General features: G+C 39.5%; 1 protein-coding gene across 3 annotated transcripts; it reads right to left on the reverse strand.

Moving 5' to 3' along the window:
• Nucleotides 1–2,724: 2,724 nt before the first annotated feature.
• Nucleotides 2,725–21,255, reverse strand: GOLGA7 (golgin A7). 3 transcript variants are annotated; one of them, XM_038559970.1, is made up of 6 exons: nucleotides 21,160–21,255; nucleotides 20,759–20,890; nucleotides 15,026–15,178; nucleotides 7,731–7,832; nucleotides 6,665–6,727; nucleotides 2,725–4,133 (listed from the first exon to the last, which is right to left on the reverse strand). In XM_038559970.1, exons 2-5 carry the CDS (start codon nucleotides 20,867–20,869, stop codon nucleotides 6,680–6,682), a joined length of 414 nt encoding a protein of 137 aa, XP_038415898.1. In that variant the 5' UTR covers nucleotides 20,870–20,890; nucleotides 21,160–21,255; the 3' UTR covers nucleotides 2,725–4,133; nucleotides 6,665–6,679. The 3 variants fall into 3 exon arrangements, with proteins under 3 accessions (XP_038415898.1, XP_038415896.1, XP_038415897.1); XM_038559968.1 differs by having other exon boundaries at nucleotides 21,109–21,175; XM_038559969.1 differs by lacking the exon at nucleotides 21,160–21,255 and adding an exon at nucleotides 21,023–21,130.
• Nucleotides 21,256–22,146: the final 891 nt, after the last annotated feature.

The raw sequence follows: 22,146 nt of genomic DNA on the forward strand, positions 1-22,146 counted from the left end.
TTTCCAGAAGACTAGTTGCCAAAACATTTTGAGTACAAATTATTATGTTTATTTCCTAGCAATAAATTGGTCTGTGAAAAAAAAATTGGCCTATGAAAATATGATGTAGGAAAATATATACATGAACTGGGATCCCTGGGTGGCGCAGCGGTTTGGCGCCTGCCTTTGGCCCAGGGCGCGATCCTGGAGACCCGGGATCGAATCCCACGTCGGGCTCCCGGTGCATGGAGCCTGCTTCTCCCTCTGCCTGTGTCTCTGCCTCTCTCTCTTTCTCTCTCTGTGACTATCATAAATAAATAAAAATTAAAAAAAAAAAAAAAGAAAATATATACATGAACAGAAACACTAAATAAAATCCAGAGCAACAGACCTGGCAGCCAACAGACTGATTTTTAGCCCCTCCCCTTTTTAAAAAGACTTTCTTTTTTTTTATTTTTTATTTATTTATGATAGTCACAGAGAGAGAGAGAGAGGCAGAGACACAGGCAGAGGGAGAAGCAGGCTCCATGCACCGGGAGCCCGATGTGGGACTCGATCCCGGGTCTACCGGGATCGCGCCCTGGGCCAAAGGCAGGCGCCAAAGCGCTGCACCACCCAGGGATCCCAAAAATACTTATTTTAGAGACAGTGCAAGAGAGCACATGAGTGGAAGGGGCAGAGGAAGGAGAGTCTCAAGCAGACTCCCCCTGAGCATGAAGCCCAACACGAGGGCTTGATCTCACAACCCTGAGATTACGACCCAAGCCTAAACCAAGAGCAGATATTTAACGGATGTTCAACCACGCAGCAGCCCCCCCCCACTTCTTTTTTTTTTTTTTCCAAAAAAAGCTCTGTGTAACTGAAACAACAACAACAAAAATTCTCCAAAGACAAGGTGATTTATGATTCTCAAGATTAAAGATTTCACATAAAAAGTGACAGTTCTGCTGGCATAAACTCGTTTTGACAATGACTCTCAACCAAAATCTTTGTGCCTGATTTATAAAATTACCTTTTTTTGTGAAACGGAGGCTTAATTTTTTTTTTAAGTAGGCATTCAGTTTGTACAGGGCTTCCTGTTTGTAGGCAGTATTTCAAGGAACCTTGTATCTGCACCATTTGAGATATTCGGGAAGAACTTAGGATATAAGACAGAAGACCTAAAACCTTTATAACAGTCATAAAATTCTGTATTTACTCATTTTGAAGCAAATTATTCTAGAATTTAGGTGGTACAGAATCATTTTGGCATTCACGGGTCACTGTCCTTATTTGCTATCTTATACACATTTCCAAGTTTTGAGTACTGTGGAGTACTGCTGTAAACTACTCCCTACAGCTTTGGTGGGAGGAATAACATCTTTCAACCTTACACATATGCAGGTTAAAGTTGGTCACTGTGTAATGATTCTATGTATTGGTCTATCCTCTAACCAAGCACAGATGAAGATGGGGATCACTTATTGGCAATGTCAGGGATACACAGAATAAAAAAACGACAGAGTTGGAGGCTTACTCATTATTTACAGATCTACATATTTCAGATTTTTTTTTTTAATGCAATTACTTTCCCTGAGAATTCCTATCTGCAGGGGAAAGATCACTGGAATCCTCAAGAGTAGTTATCTCTGTGCAAAAGTGTATTCTAATGGAGTTTGAGCCACAGATACCTTTCCAGTCTTAGAACTTTACAAGGGGAGTATACAAGACACTATCTTATGAAGTCAAACACCTTAGATGTAGGGAAGTAACTCTGCTAATGACTGATCAACCTATATCTTATTCACTTAACAAATATGAGTATTAAGTATATGTATCACCCTGAATAATGGTGCTTCAGAGTTAGGGGTAGATGCAAGGTAACTAGAAACTCCTGCCCTCGTGGAACTAGAAAGATTAGGGTAGGGTAGGAGACACACAGCAAGGGGAAGGGAGATCAATATATACATCAAAGATAGCACTAATACTCTGACCCCCTGTATATGGACTTAACAACAAAATAAAAAAGAAAGCATGCTATTCTTGAGGAATGATGGTTTTATGCTAAGAGCCAGGGTCCAGTGGAATATGGAAGGAACTTATTAATTCAAGTCTTATGATGTTCTTTATAAGTACCACTTACTAGTATAATTGGGTAGAGAAGAAAAGCTGAAAATTTTATAAAGAAAATAATCTCGGGACACCTGGGTGGCTCAGTGGTTGAGTGTCTGCCTTTGGCTCAGGGCATGATCCTGGGGTCCCAGAGGGAGTCCCATGTCAGGCTTCTTGTGGGGAGCCTACTTCTCCCTTTGCCTGTGTCTCTGCCTCTCTATCTCTCTCCCATGAATGAATAAAAAAACAAAATTCTCACAAAAGTCAGAATATGGACTATATATAATTTTTGGACTATATTTTTATATGTGGTTTTCTCTACAAATGCACTTCATCTTAAAAAAGAGTCATCAGATGATCCAATATAGTAACAATAACTGATATTTTTTTCCTAACGAAACATCCTAATCCTTAACTTTAGTTGAATATATTTTTTACTATCAGGAAATATTTTTTAGTTTATTAGGAAATATTTTTTGGTTTTTATCTATTTGGCTAACATATCTGCCCCTTTTGTAAAATACTGAAAAGTGTGATGAGTGTTAAGATGTTTGTTGAGAAATATTAAGTTGCAGTGATTCTAGCTGTATTGTTTATCTGAAAAATTTAATGCCGTATCTCTTTACCAAACCACACCAAATATGACACAGACAATTTGTTTAAGAAAAGTTTTACTAATGAGTTATTTCAGCAAAGTTATTGCAACAGGTTTAAAAGGCAGACAGACACATTATTACAGGCTATAAAGTAACAAAGGAGTTTTATACAATTAAAATATTACACAGACCGATGGGATTTACTGAATAAAAGATCCATAAAAGAAACTAAATCTGAAAGATTTAAATCCAGTATTAGCACCTACAGTATCTCTGCAAGTAAAACTTTTAACGGTTTCATTCTTTCCTAATATATTTCTGAACTTTTTCCCAAAAACAGTGCTCTCAAACCCCAAAGATGAATGAAGGGCATAAGAAACCCTGATACTAAGAACATACAGCCAAAAGAACTAGAAACACTGACTCAGATGTGAGAATTTTAGTTGGAAATCACTGAACTTACTGTACTTGAACCAATCATAAGATTTCTGTGCACTGAATACTGTATATGAGGAAAGTCTATGAATCATAAGGTTTGCCAGTAGGGATAGTTAAAAATTAGCAATATACAGTATTATTCCTATCAAATTTTTTTCTCATAAGTTATATTTATAACAAAACTATAATTAAAATATTTATTATACTTGCTTATTACACATTCAGGGACACAGCAGGGACATTTATGTTTGATGGTTTAGCATCCACTTTATTGTGCTTACTTATTTTTTGTAAGGAACACGCAACACATACTACATCTTCCCAACATTCAAGGTAATGCAATAATAAAATTCTCCAAAGAAAAATAACTGGAAATTGCATTAAATACTGCTTTAATTAGGAATAATTGCTATAATAAAACAAATAACATTATACATTATTTTTCCAATGAGTTTCAGTTTGAGAAACTGAACAGCAGAAACAGATCTTTAAGAGTTTAGCCATGGCAAAACTGGTAGTTCTTTGAAATGTGGGAGATGCATTAGCAAAACCATAGACACAGCCTACCTTTTGCCAAAATCTGGGAGGAAAGCATTTTATTAATTTGGGGGAAAGAAGAGTGAACACTGGCTAAGATATGACTTGTTGAAGTCTAGAGCTACCTGGGAAGCTGGCCCAAGGAATGAAGAGAACCACTGGTACTGGTTGGCAGATAAGAAATAAACTTTGTGTTGGGCTAACCAACGGCATCTTTTATTAATGGCTTTGAATAAAAAAAGTGACACACTTCATTGTGTTTTCTCAGAAATGAATCAAAAGATTACAGAGTCCTAAACAATTTGGAGACACAAAGTGGATGCTGAGCGACTAGAGGTCACTCCACGTGTGGAATTTTAGAAAGTTAGTCCTTGGAGTATATGGCACCGTGGCTCTGGCAGCAGATACAAAGGAATGATGCTCTGGAGAGGAGGTAGGGGACACTCTGCGATTGGCCAGTGGATAGATGAGGGTCCCAGCTGGAGGTGGGATCTGCAGTTAGATACAAAAAGTAGAAGTTTTAGAAAGGGATGCTAAAATAACCTCTAAAACATCGCTCCTACACCAACTTATAATAGAATACTTAGACCTGTACTGACTAAGGACATCGCTCAACAGTCTAGAAATGCAAGCTCTGCCTGTTTCAGTCTCTGGACAATGTCACAAGAGGTATAGCAGAACACAGGCTGAAGTGGCAAATCTGGGGCCAGGCTGCCTGGACTACTACTACCTATTAGTCTTCAGCCTTAGACAAGTAACTTAGGTTCTCTGCACCTGATTTTCCTCATCTGAGAAAACTGGGGTAACAGTACGTACCTTGTAGGGCCGCTGTGATAATCAGGAGTAAGCATTTAGAACAGTGCAGGCACATAATGAGCACCCACAAAAGGTAGCTATTTTCGTCAGTGCTCATTTACTGTGACCCGGTACTGATATGTTCTGATTTTTATTTTTATTTTTTATAACTTTATAATAAATTTATTTTTAAATTTTATTTATTTATTTTTATTTGCCAACTTACAGAATAACACCCAGTGCTCATCCCATCAAGTGCCCCCCTCAGTGCCCGTCACCCATTCACCCCCCCAAAAAAACCACCATCAGTCTTTAATAGAGATATTTTAAACACTTTTAATAAAGGCCATCTCCATGATTTGTGTATTTTTTGGTTAAATCATTAACTCTCATGTTAATACTTCCATTTGCAGAAAACATGGAGACTTAAGAAAAACCACAGAACTGAATTGAGTATTCTTACAGTTTCTCCCTCTCCTCCAAGACCTCCACCCACACTAGATCCTGGGCCTGAAAAACACACAGCTCTAAATTGAACAGAAATATTTGCATTCATGAAACTATCCAGGAGTTCCTAATATAAATCTTTCCCATTTCAAAATTTCACAGTTGCCTGACTATTGATAGATTAGTCTCTGGTGTGTAATTGCTCAAAACCCCATGCCACCTCAGAAAAACATTACATCTAGCAGTAATAGCTGCAAAGTGAGTCATGACAAATGCGTTGTGCCAAGCCAACGCAGCTGCAATTGATAAAACAAACTTACTCCAATGGCACATAACAAAAACCACACATTAAGGTTCCTGGTTGCACAACTGAGAAGTGTCAGTTTGGAAGTTGTACACGAGCAATTCTTTGAACAAGTAACACTAAGTGTTCCCAAATAAGGCCTTTTTAAAGAAATAAAACACATGGCAGAGGATATCATTATTTAGATTTTTGGCTTTCAAAGTCAAAGAATTCAGGTGACACTTTCACTAGTGCTAAGAGAAGGCAGCTTTGGAATTTGGTTGGTTTATAGGATTTGATAAGTTGTACAGGGCAGACAAAATGTATTTTTAAAGAAAGTCTTGAAAAAGAAAAGGGGAAGATAAGCACTTAGAATAATCTGATGAACTCTTCCCTCTCCCTGTTTCTGCTGCTGCAAGTACTTATAGGATGTATGGTGTAAAAAACAGGGGTTTTATGGTCAGTCGAACTTGGGTTCATATCCCACAGTGTGTTAAACTGTATAATTTTGAGAACACCATTTACTCTATTTGTACCTCGGTTTGCTCATCTGTAACATGGAGGAAATGCTCTGCACACTTCTTGTAAGGATGAGAAATACCATTTGTATGACACTTGGCACAGTGCAGGTGCCCTTGAAATGGCAGTTATTATTTCTGTTGCCCTGGGAAGGAGAAGGATGTCTGCTTTGGCAGATCTGTTTCTGTGCTGCCTGTTAGTGACAAACACCTGCACACAATTAGGAAAATACAGCAGCAGAACACTCTCTGTAGAAAGCATATGAAATCAGCAGAAATAGTGAAGTATGATTTTCTGTTACTTAGAAGACTGTGCTCCTGTATTAATAAGGCTTCCACATGATTCTTCTACCCTCCTATCAATATTAGCTAACTTGTTTCTCACTTCTTCAAGGTCATTATATGGATATCTAAGAACATAAATATTCTAAACAAAAGAATCAGATTTATGGTTTTAACCACCAGGGGTAAGTTTTCTCCTACAGGGCAATGAAACCACTTAAATGGATGAAATATTCAGAATCTCCCCCTCCAACTCTGAAATGTTTCTTTGGTTATTAAAGCCATTCATCATATAGGCAGGGCAATTGCTTAAACAATTTTTATTTTTTTTATTTATTTATTTTTTTTTATTAAACAATTTTTATATGCAAAATCCAACTATTTAAATGTCTAGGATTGCTTTGAAATATTAAAGCAACACCTCCCCCACCAAAACAAACAAACAAACAAAAACAAACAAAAAGAAAACACCACTAAAGCAAAGTAACAACAAAACCAGTCTGAAAACAATACAAAGAGGAAAAATCAGGCTTAAATTCTAAATCACCAAATAGAATTTAGGTTATAGACACATTTTAAATATCAAGCCAAAACAGAGAATATGCCATTATCTAATGTTTTATTTACCATTCAGGGAAGAATATTCATGCATGCTACAAATTACATAAACTGCATATAAGTCACATGATTTTTTTTACCTTTAATTCTACGGTTTATCTTCCACTGCTCATGCCTCTGTCTTCATAAATGGTGATTTCAATCTAACAGCATGGCTGTTAAGAAAACACACTGTAGGATGGAACATATAAAGGGGACGATGGCAAGAGCATGTATATGATCTACATAGACTTTGCTTTCAATTTCCTTTGCTCTCTCTTACTTAAGTTAAACATGATGCTTTCTCCACCTTAGAGAAAACTTTGAGAAATGTAATTCTCCCCAAAGCATTATTTATTTTTTGGAAAAAAAAATTCTGAAAAAAGATGCTATGCTGGAGAACAAGAGGGTTTTTAGCTGAGAATTGAAGAAGGTAATGAATTCAGTGGTTCAAAATGTCCTGAAATTATTTGCGAACTTTTTCTTGGGAAAGTGTTCATGACCTCTGAAAGTTTAAGCATCACTGCTGCAGAGTAAAATAAAACTGCTGAAATTATTATCAGCTGGAAGGCCTGGGATAATCTGACCTAGGTTTTAAAAAAAATTTATTTTACTCATTACTCTAGTTATCAAGCTAAATTAGTTTTTTTTTTTGCAATTTTATTTACCAAATTTACTTGGTGAGTTTCAAAGCTTACTGCCTCTAAAAATATGCACAGTATGTCAAAGGTAATGAAATTATACATCTGGCAGCTGTAACTGATTTCAACTAGTCAGATGAACCCACGGAACTGCAATTCATTTAGATGACAAGTCTCACCACACATTATGAGTTTATGCATTTCAAAGAGGCTTTAGGGTCCGAGTTTTTGCAGCTGAAATGCATTACTCATGCCACCCCCATTATTACTACAAGATGCCCTCAGAACCACCAAGAAAGACGGTAACCAGAATATCAAACAATCCAGAGACCATGCAAAGGAAGGAAACATGCTTTAGGAAAAATGTTGGAGACAGGAGACTTGTGGTAGGTATGCGATTCACACATAAGATTCTTAGGGCAAATACAAGAGAAGGGAGTTAAATTTTCTCTATCTAGTAGATGCCAAATAGTACCATCAAACTTTTATAGATATTTAGACCTTATGATCTGGGCAAAAAAGATACAACTCGAAGTCCTCTCTCAATGGGATCTGTCAGGAGGAGGCCTTGGGGAGCATAGATCTTCTCATTCTGCTCTTGAATGTATTTGGACACTTTCTTCAGAACCTGAGGGAAAGAAACACCATAGCTTTTTACAAATGTCATCGGATTTCCCATTAAGTATCAGCTGGATCTCAAAATACTCAGGCAGTGGAATTAGTTTTTAAAACAAGAAATGGATATTTGTATGAAGGGACACACTTTGAGTATCTGGCACACACTGGCTGTATGTGACACATGGCACAGCCTAATGGACTCTGCATGTCAGGCTCTTCAGTGTGGTATGAGCACTGATGCACACAAAAGCAAGAGCGCCAGCCCCTGCTCCTTACCTGCTGTCCTCTCAGCCCTGGAGATAGAGAAATAAGTAGCTGATTATAGACACAAAAGTTGGTTGTACTTTGCTCCTTCCCACGCATCAAGTGTGGTCAATGCGACACCTCCTCATACCAAGGGTAGTTCTTAGCCTTTCCCATTAACACTTAAGAACCGGCCTCTCTCCTTTGTATGTTTCTGTCAACTTTAAGTAATGATACAAAGTTGGCCCATAACAAGAGATTGCCTAGTTCGATTAAAACTGAAAAGTTTCCTTCCTTTGAAAAGCATGTGACAGCAGGCATGGAGGTTCTGATGACAAGTGTCTTGTATCAATTTCACCATTGCATATAATGCTACTCCGCAGTCTGCCCTTGTGTCCTTGATGGGAACTTCAGTTTATAAGTTTAGCATTAAGGTTGTAAAAGTCAAAGCAAATGCAGACAAAAACCAGATAGGATACAGAGGAACTTCTGGAAATTGCCAAATCTCTAGGCTTTAATAAGGGCAGTTTTGAGGCAGATAAGCTAGAAGAAAATAAATCTTAATAGCTATATACAAAATCAAAGAGTTACATGTGTTTTTTCAGATTCAAAGTCATCATAACCCTCTTTTGGCTCTAATGTTCAAAAAGGCTCTAATCCAGTTCTTTAATTACTATGTGTTTTCTTAAATTCATACTACCAGCATATGCTAAAGTCCCGGATAAATGTGATCACATCATAAGTGAAAAAGAACTGTCTGAGAATACAGTTAGAGATTAAGAAACCATTTAAGTGTGTGTCTACAATGAACCAGGGCAAACTAACAAAATGAGGACGCTGCAATTTAGGTGCCATGGGATAAGATGATTTAGAATTTAAACCACTAGGTAGTTTGTCTAATGACTTATCTAATTTAAGGAAAACAAAATTTATGTTTATTCATGTTACATCTTTGGGAATACTATAATTTCATGTTCTAAAAGAGCACAATGTTATTAAGAGAGCCGTCTGCAGGGTTCTTTAGGGAGTGAATTAAGAATACCACTTCTAAAGAAAACATTTTTTTTTTTTTTTTTTACCTAATTACCTGAAGTAATACAAGTATCATTCTCCTATTTTCAACTTGAAAGAACTTGAATGATGCTTGGTCTTTATGGGCAAAAAAAAAAGCCATCTTAGGCTCTAGCTTTCTTTTTTTTTTAGGCTCTAGCTTTCTATCAGTTTGTCAGTCATGCTAAAATGACAAACAGAAGGAAGAAGCCCATGGAGGTGCCCAACTCAGGACCCTCAATCTTCTCTCCAATTCCTTTCTCGGCTCACCTGCCAGAACTGGAAATTGGAGAATCGGTCTACCTTACTCTAGTCCATTTCCACTAGAGGGGGCAGTCAGAAAAGTCAAAGAAAGGATTCTGTCAGAACAGCTTTCTTCCCTCTCTCCTTGGGTACAGGTTACCAGCAAAGAAAGAGCATGCTTTTGTTTGACTGAAGCATAACTCTGTTGTGCAAGGTTTTTATTTAAACTTTAATAACATTCATGTGCACTTAGGTATAAGTTCAGAAAGAAAACTGTTGAAATTTTAGTCAGCTTATTATTTTTGGTAAATCAGAGTCAAAACAATCTACAATATTGAAGAAAATTATCTCTGTTATCCTCATACCTAACAAAACCTCAATCTGTATTTTAACATTTACAAAGCTAAACACGATCAAACCTCAATAAAGACTATTATCCTCCTTGAGAATATTAAACTGGAGAAATCCTGAAGAAAAAATACAGATGTTCAAGAAAAAATATCCTAAGAGAAGCTAAGTGAGAACAGTATTTTCAGAAAATATAGAAGTTCCTTCTAATTTGTTCCTTTTATAGACGATATAGCACACAGGCAGAAGGGATGTTATGAACAAGGCAGATAGCTACTGAAAGGAGAAGCTTCTACAAGCCCATTTGTTCCCTAATTATAATGGGCAGCAACAATAGAGAAATAACACTGAAGTCTTTATCTTCATTTTAAATCAATAAATAGCACATTATAGGAAAAAAAAAAGCATGATTGTTCTAGGGAGTTTTAAAAGGCTTATTTACAATTTCAAAAAATTTAACCCACATGACAAAGTATAAGCACTATTATATTTGGCTTACTGTTTGTAGACTAAAATTTTAGTGTTTAAAACAATACAGACTAAATGACTCAATCCTGTCCTTTCATAAAGTAGTAAATAATAGCCTAGAAATTCCTAATGTACAAATTGATAGATGGAGAGGGCAGCTGTTCTTATATGATTTTTATCAAAACTACAAAAATATATTTAAAGTTTTCTTTTAAAAGTATAAGTAAAAAAAAAGTAAAAAAAAGTAAAAGAAAAAAAAGTAAAAAAAAGTAAAAAAAAAAAGTATAAGTACACATCTTAATTATGATCAATCCAGTTAATCACTTTGCATGATCTAGTTATTCATGTCCAGTTTCTAAAATAAAATTACCTATTTAAAAATATGGACATGCCTTAAATTTTGGTTTCTTTTTTTTTTTTTTTTTTTTTTTAAAGATTTTACTTATATATTCACAAGAGACACACAGAGAGAGAGAGAGGCAGAGACACAGGCAGAGGGAGAAGTAGGCTTCATGAAGGGAGCCTGATGTGGGACTCGATCCCGGATCTCCAGGATCACACCCTGGGCTGAAGGTGGCGCTAAACTGCTGAGCCACCAGGGCTGCCCTAAATTTTGGTTTCTTAAAACTAATCTTATTTGTTTTTTAACAAAATACTTTATTTTTTTATTTATTTGAGAGAGAGAGGAGAGCAAAGAGAGAGAGAGAGAGAGAGAGAGAGAAAGCATGAGTGGGGAGGGAGGCGCATAGGAAGAGGGAGAAACAGACTTCTCATTGAGCAGGGAGCAGATGCAGGACTCAATCCCTGGACCCTGGGATTATGACCTGAGCCAAAGGTGGACACTTAATCAACTGAGCCACCCAGGCACCCCTAATTTTATTTGGTCTTTACTTGCTTTATAATACTCCATAAAAAGAAAGAAACCTTGATTAGACTTATAAAGTAATACCTTCCATGTTGCCTATGATCCCAAGTTAAAACATATATTAGGATCAATTTCCACTCTATTTCTGATATAGAGAACTGCCTGTCAAGATTAATAATCAAAGGGATTTTTATTTATTTATTTTTAGTAGCCTCCACACCCAATGTGGGGCTTGAACTTATAACCCTGAGATCAGGAGTCCCATGCTCTACTGAGCCAGCCAGGCAACCCAATAGCCAAAGGGATTTTAATTAAAAGCTGCTAAATGTTTTAAGCAGTTAAATAAGCTAGCAGATGCTAAAAAAGATTACTTATATCTGAAAAAAAAAAAAAAAACAAAACTATTCACAAATATCTAATTAAAACATGTATGTGTGTGTATATATATATAAACACATAAGTTAGCATGTGTATATATGTATATACACTAATTTAATTTTTAAATTTATCTTAAGAGAATACTATTAAGCATCTACCATATGTGAGGAAATGCATTACATTCTAGCATCCATTTTATTTTTTTTAATTTTTTATTCTTTTAAAGATTTTATTTATTTATTCATAGAGACACAGAGAGAGAGAGAGGCAGAGACACAGGCAGAGGGAGAAGCAGGCTCCATGCAGGGAGCCTGACGTGGGACTCGATCCAGGGTCTCCAGGATCATGCCCTGGGCTGCAGGCGGCGCTAAACCGCTGTGCCACCGGGGCTGCCCTAGCACCCATTTTATAGGTGTGAGAACTCAGAGATTAATTTGTCCATGATTCCATAATTAATGCAATTGACTTGGCTGGCACCCAATTACCATTTTTTTTTTTTACAACTGACATTAGAAGGGGGTATCTATTTCAGCAAATGCACATTGATTAAAAGTTAGTTAAAATCTTATCAACAAATGTAAAACTATAGTGTGATGACAACTCAATTATCTACTACTCCACTAAGTATGAACAAAATACTCTAGAGGACATAATTACACCTCAAATTGGCAGTACCATGTGCTTCGGTAAATGACCACGCCCGGATGGCCTAGTTTCTATCCATTTGGATTCAGCCTTACCCTCCTCTCCTACATGGCCTCCGGTTCAAATCTGTATTTCACTATCAACATATTCCTTGAATTTGTTCACTTCTTTCCATCTCTATTGCTCCAGTCCCTGCTCAAGCTATAATCATCTCCTGCTTGGATTTCTATGGAGCATGCTACCTGGTTTCTACTTCCACTTTTATCTTTTTTTCCCCTAGGTTAAAGAGATTGCTTTAAAATGAAAACTATGGGGATCCCTGGGTGGCTCAGCGGTTTAGCACCTGCCTTTGGCTCAGAGCGCGGTCCTGGAGTCCCGGGATCGATGTCTATTATAAATAAATAAATCTTTAAAAAAATAAAAATAAAAAATAAAATAAAATGAAAACCTAATTGTATCACTCTCCTGCTTAAAACCTTTCAGTAGCTTCCCCTTGGCACTGAAAATAAAATCTAAACATCTTTTCATGGACTACACACAAGATACAGCTCCTCCTTACCTCTCCAAATTCATCTTTGGCCCCTCTCTCCACTTCTCTCCTTCCACACTGGCCTTCTTATAGTTCCCAGAACCCATTATGCTCTCTGGGCCTTTGCACACACTCATCTCTCTATCTGAACGGTCCTGGATTTGCATCCTTCCCATAGCAGCTCATATGTTACTACTTCAGAGGCCTTTTCTGGCCATACAATTTAAATTAGGTCTCTCCTATTATATTTAATAGGAAACAAACAGGAAAGTTTGTTTCCTTAAGACACTTACCACCATTTATAATTGAGTTGGTCTTGTTTCTTTTGCATCTGTTGTTACTACTAAATTATAAACACCACATGTCAGCAATCATATTTGCCCTGTTATATCCCCTGCACACTGTTTAGTACATAGTAGGTGTTCTTTTTTTTTTTTTTGTAAGATTTTATTTATTTATTCATGAGAGAGAGAGAGAGGCAGAGACACAGGCAGAGGGAGAAGCAGGCTCCATGCAGGGAGCCCAACGCGGGACTCGATCCTGGGTCTCCAGGATCATACCCTGGGCTGAAGGCGGCGCTAAACCGCTGAGCCACCCCCTGGGCTGCCCCATAGTAGGTTTTCAATAAATATTTATGAAATGAATGAATCTCTTGTCCCTTCACTCAGCAAATGTACTATTAAAGAGAAACTGCTAAGACAAATACCGATCCTTTAAAACTTCTGATTTTGAATGTTAAAAGAGGAATGAAAGTTAGCTACTTCTCTATAAGGTATAGAAAAAATATAAACTACTAATTTAGTTATTAAATACATTCTTTCAGTAAAACTAAGACAATTCATGTCAGGATGCTAATGAAGCATCTGGCAGCAGCAGCATTTTCAGCCAATAACTCCAAAAATACTTTAGCTGCAACTGTATCTGCTCTCCAGAGTCTAGGACATCACAGGCACACTTGTATTAGGTGGAGTATTATAGAGTTATCTTTATAGCATTTCAGCTGCTAAAAATGCTCAAAATTAAATGATATATTAGGAGTGTACTGTGATTAACTTAAATTCATTCAACACACATTCAATGAGTGCCTAACACACCCTGGGCTTGGTATTTGGCATGAAGAGGGACATAAAATGGTTAAGGCAATGTCCTTGACCTCAAGAAAAATACATACTTGAAGGGCAAATAAAAATGCAAACTGCTTCACTCCAAAGTCAAGAGAGGTTAAGTGCCAGGAAAAGAGACATAAGTACAGTATTGTGGGGATACAAAGGCAAGAAAAAATTCCAATTAGAAGCATAAGGAAAAGTTAGATGGCAGGACATAAAGGGCTGGTGAGATTTGAACACAGAAGGAATGGAACTGTAGGTAAAGGAAAATCTCAGAGGGTGTGCTTGGTGAGTGAATGAGTTTGGCTGAAAGACAAAGTGAGGAAGGGCTGGGAGACAGAGCTGGAAATGTAAGCTGGAGGTCCGTTGGAGAAAGGGCTTGAACATCACTCACTGGCAATAAATGGAAGCCAGGGAAGGCCTCTGACTTTGTAAGAGTGCTAGAGAAAGTAACGCAGTGTTTGTTAAGATTTTATTTTATTTATTCTAGCGACAGAGAGAGAGAGAGAGAGAGAGAGAGAACAGGTGAGTGTGGAGAGGGGCAGAGGAGGGAGAAAATCTCAAGTGGACTCCAGGATCATGACCTGAGCTGAAGTCAAGAGTTGGAAGCTCAACTGACTGAGCCATCCAGGAGCCATAGCAATGCAGTGTTTTATGAAGGCAGAAGCAAATGGTTTAGAAAAATAAAAGAATGAAAGAAATAAAACTCATCAGACTATTTCAATAGTCTAAGAGACAGGTAATCAGGGAATATATTAGAACGGTGGCAGAGGAAATCATGAAAAGTTAATAATGAGAAAATGGAATATATTTCAGTCTTTGACAACTGAAAATATTTCCCTTCTTTTTCATCCTCCATACCTTAAGATGGTACTGAGAAAGGTAGGGTGCTATTAAACAAAATGGGGAGGTGGGAAGTTTGCCTTTTGGACATCTAAGTTGAGAAACTGGCAACTCCATGTCTAGCAGGTTAGAAAGAGAAGAAAAAAAAGCAAGTGGCAGGATAAGTAAAAAGGATTCTGAGAAAGCTAGACAGAATGAAAATATAGATTTTCCACAGTTTTCTTAAGTGTAAGCCCATTTGAACACTGGTATGTTAACTCCATGTTGACACATCAGTTTTGACCAGTTTCTGAAAAACTCGGGACTCTTTACTATGTGCTCCAGACACAGAAGCAACAGCAGAATTTGAATTATTATTATTACTATACATGCCCCTTTAAGTTTTTTTTTTTTGCCCCTTTAAGTTTTATGGCAACTGTCACCAGTAAACATAAATGTCAATTAATATGATTTTAAGAGATTTTGTGAGAACAAAGTTACCTTACCTTCTCGTAATGAGTCTCCATGCATAAGAAGATGGTATAAGCCGTTAAACAAGCCAAACAGCCTTCAAGATACGACTGGCCTCCAAGCTTCTCTGCTTCTGCATAAAGGTTATTTAGAGTTCGAACTGTTTCTTCAAACTGCTGCCTATCAATCTGTGTTGAAAAAAGAAGTTAAAAGTAAGTTTTGGAAAAAAAGATCAATCACTCAGTTATGCCTGCTATCATTAATTCATTCTGCTATTTCATCAACATTCTTATCCAATAGTTGGCAAACATTTTAAGTGATTAAAATGGGACCTATGTTACTGAAACTGCTTAGTCTTTGTTTCATCTTATCCTTCTTATGGACACTGGATATCTTCAAGATTCAATATCTTGTCTCTTTATTCTTTATACTGAGTACCAAGTAATAATAAAATTATACAATCCTGGGGCACCTGGGTAGCTCAGCTGGTAGAGCATCCGACTCTTGGTTGTGGCTTAGGTTATGATCTCATAGGTTATGGGATTAAGTCCAGTCCCATGCTGGGCTCTGTGCTCAGCACTGAGTCTGCTTGATACTCTCTGTCTCTCTCCTTCTCCCCTGCTGGCATGTGCTCTCTCTCTCTCTCTAAAATAAATAAATCTTTAAAAAAATTATACAATCCTGCCATCTTTGCTTCCACTTATATTCACATTTATTGAGCATCTATCATCAGATGTTAGGACAGGCCTTAGAGAAAGATGAATAAGACATTGTCTCAGTCCTCTAGGAGTTGACAGTCATGCAAATAGAACATGTATGTAAATATAAATAGGTAATAAATTGACAAGGCATATTTAAAGTATGGCAGGGGTATGAAAGGAAGGAGACATTCTCTTTAACTGGAAAGAGCAGGTAATCTCATTACTTTTTTAAGTTTTTATCTAAATTCCAGTTAGCTAGCAGTGTAATATTAGTTTTGGGTATATAAAAGTGTTATTCAACACTTTCATGCCACACCTGGTGCTCATCACAAGAAGTGCACTTTTTTTTTTTTTCCTAAAGATTTTATTTATTTACTCATGAGAGAGAGAGGCAGAAACACAGGCAGAGGGAGAAGCAAGCTCCATTCAGGGAGCCTGACGTGGGACTCCATCCGGGTCTCTGGGATTGTGCCCTGCTGAAAGCAGTACTAAACCGCTGAGCCATAAAGGCAGCATAAAGTGCTGCCCAGAAGTGCACTTCTTAAACCCCATCACCTATTTCCCTCACCGCCCCCCAACAACCTCCCCTCTGGTAACTATCGGTTTGTTCTCCACAGTTAAGCATCTGTCTCTTGGTTTGCCTCTCTTGCTTTTAAGAGCAGGTAATCTTAAATTGAGTCCCTAAACACTGGAATCTACTGAAAGCTCACACTAAACAAGGCAAAATCTCAAACTATCACACAACTCTCTTTGTATCAAATCATTCCTATTACCCTTCTATTCAGTGACACCATTATCTCACATTTACACTAATACTACCACTGTCATCCATTTTCACTCTAACCTCCTCTCCTGCTTTCACGTTTTTCTCCTAACAGTACTTTGTAGATTTCAAATCTCAGTGCTCTACCCTAGGACTTTCACTCAATTAGTAGAGCTTTTCACGCAAAACTATCGTTCTTGGCAACAAAGGACAGTTTATCTGTCCTTACTCTATGCCTCCTCTCACACATCTACCTTATTCCTGAAAAGAGTAACTCCTTACATACGAATTCCCTCCTTTATAAAGTCCTTTTTTGAGAGAGAGAGAATCTTAAGCCTCTCTCTGCCCAACACAGAGCCTGACAGAGTTCAATCTCCTGACCCTGAGATCATGACCTGAACTGAAATCAAGAGGCTTAACTGACTGAAGCACCCAGGTGCCCCACTTTTGTGAAGTCTTATACAAAGACTCAAAAGAAAGTCAAAGAACTTCAAAATACTGTTGGAGACAAAATAGTCCCAAGAACATAATTTTTTAAAATGTAAAACAATTTATGATCATCACTTTTAAACAATTAAAATCCTTTAGGTTAGAAGCAGTTGCAATCATTGTTTTGTCTGTTGTGTGGAAAAACTATGAGGACTCAATGAGCCAATGGCACGAAAAACTTTAATGTGAACTTTAAGTGGTGGCGGCTCTCCTGTTTTTTCCAAAGGAGCTACTTTTAATTTCCAGAATATTCAGAGTTTCTGACAGGGGTTGGGTGGGTGGAGATGATGCTGAGAACCAGGGCAGCATTCCCGCACTGAGCCACCACTTGAATGGTCATCTAGGGAATCTATGTCAGAGTTCTCATTCCCCGAAAACGGACTCTGTTCACTCTGTGAAAAAATATTTATAATAAATTGTTATCTTCACTAACTATGCCTAAGTTAACAACTTCCATCTGTCGCATCAGCAAATCCTAAAAGTCTAAATAATTTCAAACTCTCACGTTTGACCTATCTGAAATGTCATGATCTGATAAGGAAAGTTCTCTGAATTATTTACATATCTTTGGATATAGTGTGATTTGAAACTATGGGATCCAACCCATAAACATTTTATTTCTTTCAGATCAGAATTACTGATCATACCAGAATCATGAATTCTTAAAAAAGTTATCCCAATACTGTAATGCTTTATAATGGAGGTAAATCATAGATCATTTAAAAAAAAAAAAATCCAAGGTGAAGGACTAAAAAAAAAGTTTAATAAAAAAGAAATGTAAAAAGTCAAGCATTTCTTTGAAAGGTTATTTTAAAAAAGGGAGGAAAGGTAAAAAACGTGGTAGTCAGCAGTAAAGGCAAAGGACCTAACATACAAGGGCTCACGAGAACAAATGTGGGCATTTTTCTGTCACTCCCTTCACTATGAAGACCACCTGTCAGTGTTCTCCCCTGGGTACTTGAAGACTGATACTGAAGCTATTTCAAAATTGGGAGATTTGTGAAGTGGGAGCCAAATACAAATTTGAGTAAAAAACACTGAAAATCAGAATGGAAATAGGAATCTGACTCGTTTTCCCAGAATTTTTGTTTCCTGTTGAACTATGTGGTAGAAAGCATGGTGCTGAAGCGTAAAGTGATCACAAATCAAAGCTTACAAGTCAAAGGTAATTTCTACCAACTGGATATAGACACAAATTTTTAAAGGTATGTAGGGGAACAAATGCTTCAAATTATATAGTTCACTTATTTCTCTCCCACCCAGACCAAGGGTACCTAACATGCCTGTAGTTTGGCTAAAGTGAGAATAAAGTGTCAAGACACTTCTCTTTAAGAAGTGTCCTGACAACAAAGTTAAGCATCAAAGTATTACATTTACCAGGCAGCAGCAGAAGTAAACTTGTTAACAGGCAGAACTTGTCCTCCCTCCCAGATTAAAGGGTACAAATGTAAGTGTATCTAATACTTTAAAGTAATACAAAACATTTGTATATTAGTTTCTTCCTCTATTAAATTACCAAGTGTGATGTTCTCCCCAGAGGAAAATCAGCCCAGTGGCAGAGCAATCAGTACAATTTCTAGGGTAAGTAGTATAGAAACAAAGACAGAAACCTTTTAATTTTCCATCAAACAAAGCAAGGAAAATTTAAACCTGTAATTTAAATTTGATTTCAATACATTAAAAGAAAAATCAAAGCTCTCCCAAGCAGTTTAAAGCATAAACTAGTGTTTTAACCCAAACACTGAAAAAAAAAAAAAAGGAAGAAAAAAAAAAAAAAAAACACCCTCAAAGACACAATTGAATAGCACCAAGTAACACTCCCTATAGTTAGTACTCAGAGTCACATTATAGCCTAGCAGTTCTAGGCTATAATCTGAAGTCAAAGAAGTAAAAGGACTCCAGAATTTAGAAACATCAATTTCCTGTAAGAATCCGTGGAGATTCTCAGAATCCAGACTATAAAGTAAAGGCTCTACCACACATGGAGTAGAAGGCTAATGTCTGGTCCTGCATATCTGCATATATATATTTGGCTCAGTTATGAGTTGGAAGTTTGACTTTAAAACCTTTAAACAAACGAACAAACAAACAATAAATAAAACCTTTAAACAAAGGAATCGGGATCCTGGGTGGTGCAGCGGTTTGGCGCCTGCCTTTGGCCCAGGGAGTGATCTTGGAGACCCGGGATCGAATCCCACATTGGGCTCCCGGTGCATGGAGCCTTCTTCTCCCTCTGCCTATGTCTCTGCCTCTCTCTCTCTCTCTCTCTGTGACTATCATAAAACAAAACAAAACAAAACAAAAAAAACAAACAAAAAAAAAACAAAGGAATCTTATAACATCCAAGTAAGTGTGGTAGAAAGAAGAGTTTACACTCTGATTTGAAAGTACATAAATAGTATAAGTCAGAGTTTCCATAACAGGCTTACAAATAAAACATTTGATCCATTTCATACAAGTCCTAACACGTAAAACATGTTAACTAGGATGTTAAGTTATTTTAAAAATAACGTTCAGTAGCGGTAGACAACAGGCAACTTGCTCAATTTCTATCTCTTGAAACCATGATGGAAATGTCCACCCAGTGTCAAGCTGAGTTAACTCAACATCTAGACGGCAAAGTGCAGCATTTAATACAGCATCTCACAGACAAGCTCATCCACACACCATCCCTGTAAAGCATACCTGATCTTTCATTTGCACTTAAAGAAACATACTTGGGTCACTAACCTGACCACAATTATAAATTAAGTCGAAGGACACTAGGATTGATACACATTGATTTTCCAAACTTGGCATTCAGGTAGAGCAATCTACCTGTTACAAGCTGATTTTAAAGGACTGCTACACATTTCTCTTGTACAGACTCCTCTATACCCACTTATCCCATGACCAGTATTTCTTACTCCCACACCCACAACACACCTAATCACCTCAGTCCCTCACCCTCCCCATCAAGCAGAAAAGAGCAGAAAACCTGCTCCCCTTTAACCAGAAACTGATCTCTAAAAAGAAAACAGAATGCAAGGTAACATGGCTCAAGACCAAAAGCTCTTTCTTTGGGTGGGTGAGCACATTCAGATACAAGAGAAAACAAACTCACACATGCTCACTTCGTTGTATTTTTAAAATAAAATACAAAGAATTTCTCCCCGAGTCTGAAGAAAGAGGAAACACAGCTCCATCTTCCATTTCTAGGTGCAGGGCTGCCTATGGGACCTATATCCTGACGCCAATTCTGATATGCAAGCCAACAAAACACAGGTGGCTCCCGGGGATCATAACCGGGAATTGCAAGTGTCAGGCCTTGTTCTGAGATCCTTCCCTGTCCAGGCCGATCTAATGCTCCACGTTGCTCAGGTTCCCAGCAGGCCTGTCCGTACTGCCTGGTACAGCAATTTAATAAACCCCTTCTGCCGAGCAGGGCGACCAGCACCATGGCCAGGAACCCCAATCACGAGAACGATGATGATTACTCTCCTGGCGAGGTGGGAGGATATAGTTTACAACGTGCTGAGCTAGGTGGCTGGAACCTCAGGAATTAGTTCCTCATCACTGTTGTCAATAACCCGGGGTGGGGGTGGGGGTGGGGCGGGGCGGAGGCGCGGGGGGAAGAAGGCGGCTGGTTGGTTCGGCACCACAGAGTTCTGTAAGGTCACCACACCCGGGGGTCGGTCTTATTCGTCCTCCTCCAAACGCCGCGTCCGGGCCTCGCCTCCCCTCCCCTCGCCGCCAGGCACACCGCGGGCCCGGTGTCTGCCCTGAGGAGGCCCGCCCCCATCGCCCCAGAGCAGGTGCGGGGACAGGGTGCGTACCCGGTTCTCCAGCTCCGCGGGGAACTTGGTCTGGAACTGGCACCGTGTGCCGCTGCTGTAGTCTCGCTGAATGAACACCTTCCCGGACACCGGCGCCTGCTGCGGCCTCATGGCGAGGACAGGACCGGCGCGCTGCGGGTTTGGGGGGACAACAGCCTCGGGTCAGATCCCCGGCCTGGACCCGAGACTCCGGCCCGCCCGCCCCCCAGCCCCTCCCCACGGGCCCAGGTGGCGCGAGGCGTGCCCCGCCCCACTCCCCCTCACCCATACTGGCCCCGCGGGACTTGAGCTATAGCCCGGGGCCAGGCCCCGCACCCCCCGCAGCCCGGTTCGGCCCGGGAAACACGAACCCGCCTCCTCTGCCCTCCAGCTGCAGTCGCACCGCCCACAGCGCCACTTACGTCCTGCCGCAAAAGAGCTTGTTTCCCCGCCCCTCCGCTCAGCCTCTATCGCAAGGAGAGGACTCACTTTCGCCCCGGCCGTAAAGCGACCCTGGTGAGGCTGCGCGCTGCGGTGAGGAGGCGCAGTGGGCGGGGTCCGGGCCGACCCCGCCCCTCGCCCCGCCCCGCCCCGCCCCGCCCGGGGGCGTCAATACGGAAGGAAGAGGCCGGGCCTGGCCGGGCCGGGGCGGGGCGAGGCCCGGGAAGCTACGGCTGCTGCACGCTCCCCTCGTTTGCCCCGGTCCAATACTCGGGATTTCCCTGTTGTGTCATATCCGTGTCGTGTCATTTCCCTAGTGATCGACGTAGTTTTTGACGTCCTGGCTTACCTGTGGGTGCCGCCCGACTCGGGACAAAACGAACTGCTCACACAAAATTGGAAGCAGAAAGCAGACGCCTGGGGATCCTCTTGGCAAGGGGGCGGGAGAAGGAGGGGACGGAGACCCTGCTTGGGCTTTATTACCGAGCATCCGTCCTCAGGTCTCTGCGGGGTCACCGTTCCTCCTCCCGCAGAGATGTCCATCCAGCGCCCAGTCTGTACATCCCTCGGGCGGCTGGGAGGACAGGTTCCCCTCCGTGACCTCTGGGGCTCCACCTGACTCAGCACACACTTTTGCAGAGCAGCCAAAGGAACTCCGCCTTGCCCTCAGCTGCTGGAGCCTGCCTGATACAGCCTGTTGGCACCGATGCCTTACCCTGCCTTTTATATATCTTAAAAATTTTCTCTTACTGTATTTTAAAAAGTTTTATGGAAATATAAACAGCATACAATGAGCGGAGCATACTTGAACTGAACAGTGTAATAAGTTCTGACATACGTGTGCAACCATGAAATCCTCTCAATCAAGACTGTGAACATTGATCATCCTCAGCATGTCCTACAAGCTCCTCTGTAATCCCTCTCTCCTGCCCTTACCCAGCTCCTTTTCTCCAGGCGCTGACCTGCTT

Source organism: Canis lupus, chromosome 16 (assembly GCF_011100685.1).
Source record: "Canis lupus familiaris isolate Mischka breed German Shepherd chromosome 16, alternate assembly UU_Cfam_GSD_1.0, whole genome shotgun sequence".
In the NCBI taxonomy this organism is placed as follows: Eukaryota; Metazoa; Chordata; class Mammalia; order Carnivora; family Canidae; genus Canis; species Canis lupus.